This window comes from Tamandua tetradactyla, chromosome 10 (genome assembly GCF_023851605.1).
Source record: "Tamandua tetradactyla isolate mTamTet1 chromosome 10, mTamTet1.pri, whole genome shotgun sequence".
Lineage (NCBI taxonomy): Eukaryota > Metazoa > Chordata > Mammalia > Pilosa > Myrmecophagidae > Tamandua > Tamandua tetradactyla.
In genome coordinates this window covers 51,857,487-51,868,431 of record NC_135336.1, presented here as the reverse complement: position 1 = coordinate 51,868,431, position 10,945 = coordinate 51,857,487, and the positions used below count along the sequence as shown (strand labels likewise).

At 35.5% G+C, this 10,945-nt stretch overlaps 1 protein-coding gene across 1 annotated transcript; it reads left to right on the top strand.

Moving 5' to 3' along the window:
* Positions 1-9,031: 9,031 nt before the first annotated feature.
* OR5AC2 (olfactory receptor family 5 subfamily AC member 2) lies at positions 9,032-9,961 on the top strand. Its single transcript, XM_077117609.1, has one exon. It carries the CDS (start codon positions 9,032-9,034, stop codon positions 9,959-9,961), a length of 930 nt encoding a protein of 309 aa, XP_076973724.1.
* Positions 9,962-10,945: the final 984 nt, after the last annotated feature.

Sequence of the window (10,945 nt, the reverse complement as noted above, 5' to 3'; positions counted from 1 at the left end):
ACGATAAAAGGGGAAGCAAAATATGAAATGAGAAGTCAGTGGAAAAAATGTAAGAGAAATTGCTAGTCATAAACTGTCAATGTGCACACTGGAGGGCCACTGTGAGTAAAGTTGTTCTCAGTGTCTTCCACTTCAATGCTCTCATGAGATCCAGGGCACGGACCCTGGGGCCCTAGCACTCTGTCACCTAGACCTTCTCCATTTAGTATGCAGTTATCTACACCAGCATTTCCCAAAGTAGTTCTTGGCTACACTGGAGCTGCGCTGTAGCACATGCTCTGTGCTGAGTGTGGGGACACTCTACATTTTATTACCCCCTTATTTTTAACATTTTTAATTGTGAAATATAACATATATACAAAAAAGCAATAAATTTCCATATATATATATTTGTATGCTGTGTGGTGGGGGTCACATTTCATTCTTTTTCCATCTGAGTTTCCTGTTATTGTAGCATCATTTGTTGGATTTCTGTTTGGTTGGTTTTTGTTTGTTTGCTTTGATTTTGGGGGAAGTGCATGGGTCAGGATTTGAACCTGAGTCTTCCACATGACAGGTAAGAATTCTATCACCGAACTACACTTACACCCCCAATTTCCAAGTATGTTTTAATAAGTAGTTATGGAATAGATTTCAAAGTTTGGTGTGGTATTGCCCTCCTTTTATTTTACTTGATCTGTTGATAGCACCTGATATATTTGATCACTCCCTCTTTCTTGAAACATTTTCTTCACCTGGCATCTGGGGTACCACACTCTTCTGTTTTCTCCCTACCTCTCTGGTCATCCTTTCTCAGTCCTATTATAAGTCCCTCTTTCTAAGATCTCCTAATATTGTAGTGCCCATAAGCTCAGCCTTTTTTATCAACTCAACTCTTTTAGTGATCCTACCCAGTCTCGAGGCTTTTGAATATATGGTAAACACTCCTAAATCTATGTCTTGGTCCAGGCTTTTCTCCCAAAGATTCCAACTCATATCTAACTGCCTATTTATTCTTTCTACTCTGGGCATCTAATAAGTACCTCAGATTCAACATGTCTAAAAGCTAGTTTGTTAATATTTCCTCCCTGATATACCTATAACTGACTCCATCTTAATTGATGGCAGGACTTTCATTTCTTTACTTCTCTCTTTATTTCATCCTTGATAACCAATCCAACTTAAAAATATACTCAGGATCTGACTTCCCATCACTGATTCAGCTATTACCCTCATCTTAGCCATCATCATTTCTTGCTTGAATATTTCAATAATCTCTTAATTGGTCTCCTGGTTTCTTTCTCTTCCCTGTTTCAGTTAATTCTCAACACAGGAACCAGTATGATTTTTTAAAATAGTTACACCTCTGTTCAAAACTATTGCAGTGGATCTTCATTTTCCTCAATTTAAAAAGTCTTTACAATGACTAGGAATGTGCTACACAATCTGCTAACCTCTTTTCCTCCTTACTTCTCTGACTTCCTCTCCTGTAACTTCTCTCCTCCCTTTAACTCATTCTATTCCAGGCACCCTGTCCTTCTTGCTTTCTCTTAACTTCCCACATATGCTCCCACTTCAGGGCCTTGGCACTGGTTGCTTTCTTTGCCTGATATACCCTTCTTGCATATATCTATATGGCTAACTCCCTTACCAACTTCAAATCTGGCTCAAATGTCATTTGCTCAATGAAATATATGCTGAACATATTAAAAAAAATAGAATATATTTTCTTTCCTCCAACAACTTGTGTTAATCTACCTCACACAAAATGTGTTGTATACTTAAAATGTGTTGTGTACTTTATTTGTTATATTTACTGTTCATTGTTTCTCTAACCTCTAACCCTTCTTGTATGTAAGCTTGTATGTAAGCTCCTTAAGGAAGAGATCTTAATCAGTCCTGTTCACTTGTGTACTCCATGGCCTTATGTTCATTTAACATAAATGAACACAACATAAGTGAACATGAGATCTTATGCTCAAGTTCTGAATCAGTCTTGTTCACTTGTGTACTTAAATTGGTGTTTAATAAACATTTGTTGGATGATGAATGAATATTAACACAGTAAAAAAAAAAGCCTATGTTTTGCAAAAGTATTTGACTTAAAATCCCCTTTTTAAAGGATCTACAATACTAATTTATATGCCCAAGAATGAATGTTCCTTAGAGAACAAGTTGGGAAATTCTGGTTTATAGGTGAATGCATATTTACACATCCTCTTTTATCAAAATTCTATGTTCTATTATCTCAAGACCAACTTTGATGACTGTTCTAGTTGTTGCCGGAATGCAGCACACCAGAGACAGATTGGCTTTTAATAAAAGAGGATTTATTTTGTTAATTCTTTAGAGAAAAGGCAACTAACTTTCAACTGAGGTTCTTTCTCTTGTGGGAAGGCTCAGGGTGATCTCTGCTGGCCTTCTCTCCAGGCCTCTGGATTCCAACAACTTTCCCCAGGGGGATTTCTTTCTGCATCTCCAAAGACCTGGGCTGAGCTGCGAGTGCTGAGATGAGGTACGCTGAGCTGTTTGGACTGTACTATGTTGTGTTCGCTCATTTAAGCACCAGCCAATTAAATCAAACATCACCCATCACAGCAGGCACGCTTCCTAGCTGACTGCAGATGTAATCAGCAACAGATGAAGTTCACACACCATTGGCTCATGTCCACAGCAATAGATCTAGGCACCTTCACCTGGCCAAGTGGACAACTAACTCTAACTACCACAATGATTTTCAAGTTTTTCAATTCACAATGAAATATTGGTGGCTGATAAAGAACACACATGCTATTAACAGGACACTTCTTGAAGCAGTACTTTTACTGATGGGATGGACCAGTAAAGTAGAAATTGTCCGCTTCATGTGCCAGCAGTGGGGCTATTTGGGGGCTCATATGCTTGAGAAATGCCTGTCAGATCATTTGTCTCCTCATCTTCATCTTCACTTATATCATATTGGTATATCCAGGGTACTTACCTCCACATTGTAGGGATAAATAAATGATGCAAATGTATCTGTCTTCTTCATTGAATAATCTTTGCTAGACACACTACTCATTTCAATTATCAGTAGTAAAGGAGGAATACAGGTCTGTTATGAATTTTAAGTAGAAATGGCTTGCATAAAAATAAAAAATAAGGTAATGGCCATACCTGGAAAGAGTCGAACCATAGAAAGTCTTAGTGTTTCAGTTCAATTACATAAAACGTCTGTCTCTGTTGATGCTGAGTTGGCTCCTTATCCTTATCCCTTTAGTGTTTTTCCTTGCAAGCTCAGTGAGTTTAGCTCTTAGAGCTTCTTAAGAAAAAAAATCTGAAAGCCACATGTGTCAAATTCAGGAAGACTTAGCTACCAGGAAAAAAATGAGTCACAGGGTCACTAGAGAATTTTGCAATATTTTACTCTCTCTCCCATAAATTGCCTCTTTTTCTCTCTTCTTCCACTCTGATGATGTCAACCAGTGTCTAATCCTTTAGTAGGGAGACAAAGAGAAAAATCAGATAGCATGAATAGTATCCCCAATATACCTTTTTGGACATTTAGCTGTTATTTTCCTTAAAAAACAAAACAAAACAAAGAAAACAAAAGGAACGTAAAGTCTTATTTAGACTGTATCAAGCACATTTGACAGAAACAACAAATTCAAAGCATCAAGAAATTTCCCATTACATCTGATTGGTGTCACATGGGCCAAATAATGAACTGGAAATGATAGTTGTAGAATATTGATGTAGAAAAGCCTTTGGAGATCATTTAGACTATATTCTTTTCCTTCTTTTTTTATATATGGAAACTAGAACCTGGGAGGTTAAGAAAGCAATTGATTTGTTTTTGTTTTGTTACTTATTTTGCTTTGTTGTCTTGGAAATACATAAATTTGTCATGCCAATTAGAGAAGCTGGTTTGAGGACATTTGCTATCCCTGCATAAAACCTCGCTCTCACTCACCAATCATGCTTTCCTTTTCATTTCCTGGAACAGCTGGAGCCCCAGTAGAGCATCTATCCTTCCCACCACTCTTCACTTACTTCGCTCCCACTTTGTTCCTGAGAATACAGAATCTGCTGAAGAACTTTGTTCTGCTCTAAAGTGGCTGGCACTAAAGCAGAGCCAGTGTCATCTCAGTGTAATAGTATAATTTGACCACTAGATGGAAGCAGAGGTTACACATTCCTATCAAGAGCACAATACGGTCCAAGTATTCTCTTCCTTAGGAAAGGAAAACCACAAAAGGAATGCTAAATGATTTGCTGTTGTCAATACAGACAAAATTAGATGAAGAGATGAATGATATGATGCTCACTAATGCAGGCAAATATATCTCTGTTAATAAGGCAAAGTCAATGATGTTTGTTGATTTCTTATTTGAATATTAAGCATGTTTTTACAGCTTCAACTAGTACCTTAAACTAAGAACAGCATTTAATCTCTGGGAATGCTAAGAGATAGAAGTGCACACTGTGTAGAGAGTGCGTAGAGCCCTCCACAAAGCACCTATCATGTACCTGAATTCTGCATTCCAGCTCAGTGAGTCTGCAGCATTGGCCTCTACAGAGACATCGTGCATTCCTGTGCCCAGGATAGGGCTCTCATTGCTCTCTGCCCAAAATGGAACACTGCCCCTTATCCTTTCTACTTCTTGCAATACTGTTTATTTTAAAGTTTTATTCAGAATTCTTCCTCTTCCATGTCCTCTGAAATGCCGGACGTCAGCAGTGATTGTTGACTCCTCTGGAATTCTGTATTGTTAATATCTATACTAATTCATTTAACCACCCAGTAATTGAGCACTTGATAAGTCTGGGCTCTGTGCTAGGCATTGGTAATGGAGATGAACTCGTCACGGTCACTGGCAAGGAATGACAATCTTAAAGAGGAGATAGACTCATAAGGAAATAGCTGTAATACAGGGTTCAGTGCTTAAAAGAAGCAGAGATTGCATGCAATGATGTCCAAAGCAGAATGGTCGACTCTCTTTGGTGGTTAACGGGGTTAGTGGGGCAAGTGGAATCAGAGAAGACCTCACAAAATAAATGATACTAATATGAGACTGGAAGAATGAGAAGGAGTGAGTAGATGCACAGCCTAGGCAGATATTTCAGAAAGGTGGAAAACAATACATGAAGACAGTGGTTTATTTGTGGAATAGCTACACATGGGGGAGAGGGCAGAAACAAGCTAATGCTAATGAATTTGGGCTTTTTAGTATAAGTAAATTGGCAACAAATGAAAGATTAAAAGTAAGAAAAAATCCATTTTTGAAAGCTTAATTTTGGTGGTGACATGAGGATATATTGGAAATGTGGAGGCATAAAGCATAGTAAGCATACAATTGTAATGATACAGGAAAGAGAATAATCACACGGACTTAAGACAGAAGAAATGAGAAAGTTTCCCAACTTCTAAAACGAACACCACCCAATGGGTTAGCTTAAAGCAGAAGCGCATTGGCTCATGGTTTCAGAGGCTAGAGGCTTGCTTTTTCGGGGAGGTCTGTATCTTCTGTCAGGCCAGTGATCCTTGAGGTCCCTCAAATTCTTTGTCACATGGCAAATCACATAGTGATGTCTTTGTTACGCTCTGGTTTCTGTTGGCCTCCAGCTTCTCCTTCCATTTCCAGTTTTCTTCGCTCATAAAGAAAAAAGATATTGGATTAAGTCTCATTTTGATTCTGTTTGGTTACACCCTAACTAATAACATTGTCAAAAATCCTATTTAAATTTAGCCATTGCAGATTTATAATAAATACTTAACTGTGCACATACTTGAGCTAATATTCTATGAATTTGTAAGTACAGAATTTCATGAAAAATTGAACAGCCAGGAAAAATGTATGTTTTTTACACTGAGACATGGAAAAATGTAAATGAAATGTTATTAAGCTAAAATGATTTATGAAAATTTATGCATAGCAGTACCAAAATTTTGTTTTTAAATGCATATTTAAATATGTATGAGTACATACAAATGCAAGGACAAAAGATGGGAAGAATATACACCAAAAAAAAAAAATCACTGGTAAATGAGTTTGTGGTCATTATTTTCCATGTATTTTTCTACATTTCAAAATTCTTTCTACATTGTTGCAGCAATGCTTTTGTTTTCAGAAGAAAGAAAAATACTACAAATATAATAGCTACAAATAAGTGCATCAGAGGTGATTTGTTTATTAGTCTACAATGCCTGGTAGATTGACTTCATCCTACAGGGAATCTTTTGGCATTGAGGGAATTGCAATATTAACTTCACAAACAGGTTTGGATATGGGAAGAAATAAATGTCATTCCTTCCAAACTCCATTTCTCAAAGAAAATTAATGTAAGAGGAATCACTGGCTTTGACATGTTCGTCTTTGTATCTTAAGATTTCTTCATGAAAATTTATACTTTCATGGCATCTCTACTTCTTTTTATAGGAACTGGGTGAGAGTGAAATGTGTTATTTTATTGTCATTTTTCTTTCCATGAAAAGTGATAAAACATCATTTTAGTATGCAGAGTTTCTAGGATTATGAAAATATCTGAAAAGCACTTTTTTTCAGATAATTTATTTACCAAGTGGAACATAAAACAATCTCAAATGGAGTAGTTAAATAGACTTTTTGTTGAATTCCTCTGAATCCTAATGGGTGCAAAACTATATATTAGTGGACTCAAGATTTGAACTTATACATTTGGGTTAATAGAGCTTGTATGCTTAACTACTATGCTATGCTATCTACTAAATAGTAAATAGAATAGTTATTGGTTCCTAGACTGTAGACAAAAATGTCCCTTAGAAATCATATAAGTGAGCCTTAAAATAAGGATTGTAAAGTGGCTTAAGCACTTTGTAATTTAGAAGCAGATCTGACGCACAAATCTTATGAAATTTTATTACATTTTCTCTGCCAGTATAGTGAGTTAGAGAACCAATTATTTAATCATTCATTTTGTCTTTAAAAAGTAAAATTCAATCTGGCCTTTACTTTGAAAACATCACAGCATCAGAAAGATTTTCTAATAGCCAAGAACCACAGGAATCTGAGGCTCCTAAGGGAAGTCTTTACCTTTTTTCTCAATCTGGTTCTTGTTTTATATGGTACTTCTCTTTGGTAGTATCTAGAAAAGAAGAGATCACCAAATCTGCCAAGACCACACCTCATTATTGTATTATCAGTAGACGTGAAACAACATCACATTTTGGTGATGTGGCAGCAGTGTGCTTGCTCAATGATAACTGCAAGTATTACCAGCCTCTCTGTTAGTGCTTTTTAATGTCTAATATAACTCCTGTACCATTTTTCTCACTTTTTTCTTCTCAATAAAGGTGGGGAGCTGTTCTCCATAAAATAGTCTCTCTCTTATGAAAAGTTCCAACTTCTTCTACATATTTTGATTATTCAAGGGTTATTCCTGTCAGAACTCCATTTATTACAGGCTCTATTTTAAGGTTTCGACATTGCTCCTCTAATTTGAGTTATACAGTAGGTGCTTTAAGAAAAGTAGTTTCAGGTCAGCATAGACTCAAAGAATGAAGTGTCCAGCTGCATGTGTGCAGAACTGATAACTCTGTTATAGAAGTAATAATATGTGTTGGGACGACACTCACTTGGTTGGCCTTGTTACAAAACCCTGGGAGTTGTATTTAACTTGTGAATATTCCTTTCAATGTTTATATACTTAGGTCAGCTGTGTCTATTTGGTTAGCTCTTGCTTTAGATTATTAAAGCAGGGATCTGAATACATAAAACACCTCCTTTGTTCAGAATTATGTGCAATTTGACCACTAAAGAATGCAGTGTGATGATAGTGAATTAGACTTTTTCCTCCAGTGTTTTCTCCAGAATCTAACATTCTCACTTACTTCCTAGGCTTGCAAATTACACTGATATATTTTAGCTGGAGGCTTTTTTCTGTCTTGCCTATCTTTTTGGAAGTTATTATCTATTAATATTGTTCTTCTTTCTCCTTATTTGATTCTCTATTTAAACAAAATTTACAATTTTGTCACTTAAATTGAATCCCAGTATTCAAAACACTGGCCATTCTTTCCATTGTGGTGTCTTCCACAATGCTGCGTTCCATCCTGATTTTCATAGTCACACTCGTAATATCAAAAAAGAGCCAGAAGAAAAAATCCTTAAGATCATTTTTGGACTATGTATTTCTGAAATATTGAAAGGCATTCTTAGTTAACTGAATGATGATTGTCTACATCAGCATGTTTAATTAATTTAGCTCTTGGCTCTATCTCAAGTCTAGGAACAAACTGACTAGGGCCTTTGCTTTTCTCATGTCAAAGTAGGGGTCATTTTAACATCGTGGTGTAACACTAGGGTTAGAGGTTCTATGTATAACTGAGCAAAGGATGACAATACTTCTAACCTGGGAGATACTCAGTAAATATTTATTGATTAAAGGAATAAGTGTTTGCATTTACATATGGGGATTTATTGGAAGAAAATATAATTTTGTGGTGGTTCAAGTACAATGTACAATCATGTAAAATAATGGTGACAGACAGAGAGTAGCAGAAAAGGGATTTGATTTACTGTTCTGGTATTCAACACATTAATATATTAGGATGAAAGAATGATATATGTCATTAATAATAAAGATAGAGCCCATATTTTTCCATTAGAAAAAATATGAGTTATTAGGAATGCGAGAAAATATTTTTGAATCTGAACCCGAGTCTCACTATAAAATATTTTATTACAATAATATTTTAAGTAATTTTTATTCCTTATTCTGTATAAAATTTCACTGTTAATATGTTCAATTTTAAGGAATTTATAACAAGTTATTGGACCAAAGCAATTGGTATCTACTCCTTCCTTGATAATACTTCACCTAATTATATTTTTTAAAAAAGCATATTTATCAAAGTCATGTATAAGTACTCAATAATTTTATGTTTTTCAAAAGAGACATATTCCATCTTTATATTTCTTGCATCAGGGACATCTGAAACAGAGGAATATGACAATCCATTCCAATACCATTTGCTGTGAACTTTGATGTATTTTTTTCTCTCCCTATTCTTTCGTTACAGTGATCAGCTTGCATGGAGATAATGCTGACAAACAAGACTCTGGTGACTTCGTTTGTCCTCACAGGACTCACAGATCGCCCAGAGCTGCAGGTGCCCCTGTTCCTGGTGTTCTTGGTGATCTACCTCGTCACCATGGTGGGGAACCTTGGACTGATTACTCTCATCTGGAAGGACCCCCATCTTCACACCCCCATGTACTTATTCCTAGGCAGCTTAGCCCTTGCAGATGCTTGTACTTCATCTTCTGTGACCCCCAGGATGCTTGTCAACATCTTAGACAAGAGTCTAATGATATCCCTTTTTGAATGCATGGCCCAATATTATTTTTTTGGTTCCAGTGCAACCACAGAATGTTTTCTCCTGGTAGTGATGGCCTATGACCGCTATGTAGCCATCTGTGACCCCTTGCTTTATCCAGTGGTGATGTCCCACAGGCTGTGCATTTTGTTAATGAGTATTTCATATGTAATCGGGTTTTTGCACCCCATAGTTCATATAGGATTATTATTTAGATTAACCTTCTGTAGGTCCAATATAATACATCATTTCTACTGTGAAATCTTGCCACTATTTACAATTTCTTGTACTGATCCATCTATTAATGCATTGGTGGTTTTTATTTTTGCTGCTTTTATACAAGCTTTTACTTTTATGACCATCATAGTCTCTTATACTCGTGTTCTTTTTATCATCTTGAAAAAGAAGCTTAAAAAGGGCAGAAGCAAAGCTTTCTCCATGTGCAGTGCCCATCTGCTTTCTGTTTCTTTATTCTATGGCACTCTCTTCTTCATGTATGTACGGCCTGGGTCTGGTCCAGATAAATATCAGAATAAAATGTATTCATTGTTTTACACGATTATAATTCCCCTGCTAAACCCCTTTATTTACAGTCTAAGAAACAAGGAAGTTTTAGGTGCATTGAGAAGAGAGATAAAGAAATAAATATTTGCAGGAAAATTTTAATTATTCTTTCCATTTTACCATCTCTTTCAATAGATCATACTGTGTTTTGCACATGGTAGGGACCTAATAAATATTTGTTAAATGAGTGTGCAAAATGTATATTAGACATGCTTGTCTTCGTTATACGTTAAATTCATCAAAATAGTGAATGTGTACTTTAAGGACAGACTCCACATATTTTGTTGATGTTGTTTTAAATCCATATTGAAGGTTGAAACTGAAATTTTGGTGTCTTTACTATGAACAGCTCACCAGATACTCAGTCTTGTAACATTTCCAGATACACATATTTAAGAACCCTTTTGAACTTCTATTCTTTTAAGGAAGACTCAGCCCATACAAACTGTTTACAAAGTATTCGTGCATTGCTACATAATTCAAAGCAATATATTTTTAAAACCTCTATTTAGAAGATTTTATAATGATCCAAAATATGTAATTAACAGTAATATTGCTAGACTAAATATCAAAACATACGTATTCTCAAAATATTTAAAATGATTGTTTCTATGAAGTTTAAAAGTAATTTTGAAAAGTAGTTTGTATTAGCATTGCATTCATTGAGAGATAAATAACAAACTACTTAACGTAGTTAAAGCAATTTTCTTGTAATATAATTAGAAAAGTTCTGTGTTCTTTAAAAACTTTTACTTTTTAATCCATTAATTAATTTTACTGAGGACCTTGTTCCTGATACACATATATCAAATAAATATGTTTTTTTTCTGGAATTGACAGCTACCTAAAGAGCAAGAGTGCTTGATCAACTTATAATTATGTAAATGAAAAGACATTTTCCTTGCTAATATGTATTTTTTCTGTTCAACCTTTTTGCGAGTAGATACTTTATTTATTGACTTGATTTTGTTACATAAAGACTCATGTCTTCATGAAAAATAAAGGAAAGTATTGAGACTTCCGGAGAAGATGGCGGCTTAGTAAGACGCGCGGGTCTTAGTTCCT

Coding starts and splice junctions, on each gene's coding strand:
- OR5AC2 (XM_077117609.1), top strand. CDS start 9,032: ATGGAGATAATGCTGACAAACAAGACTCTGGTGACTTCGTTTGTCCTC.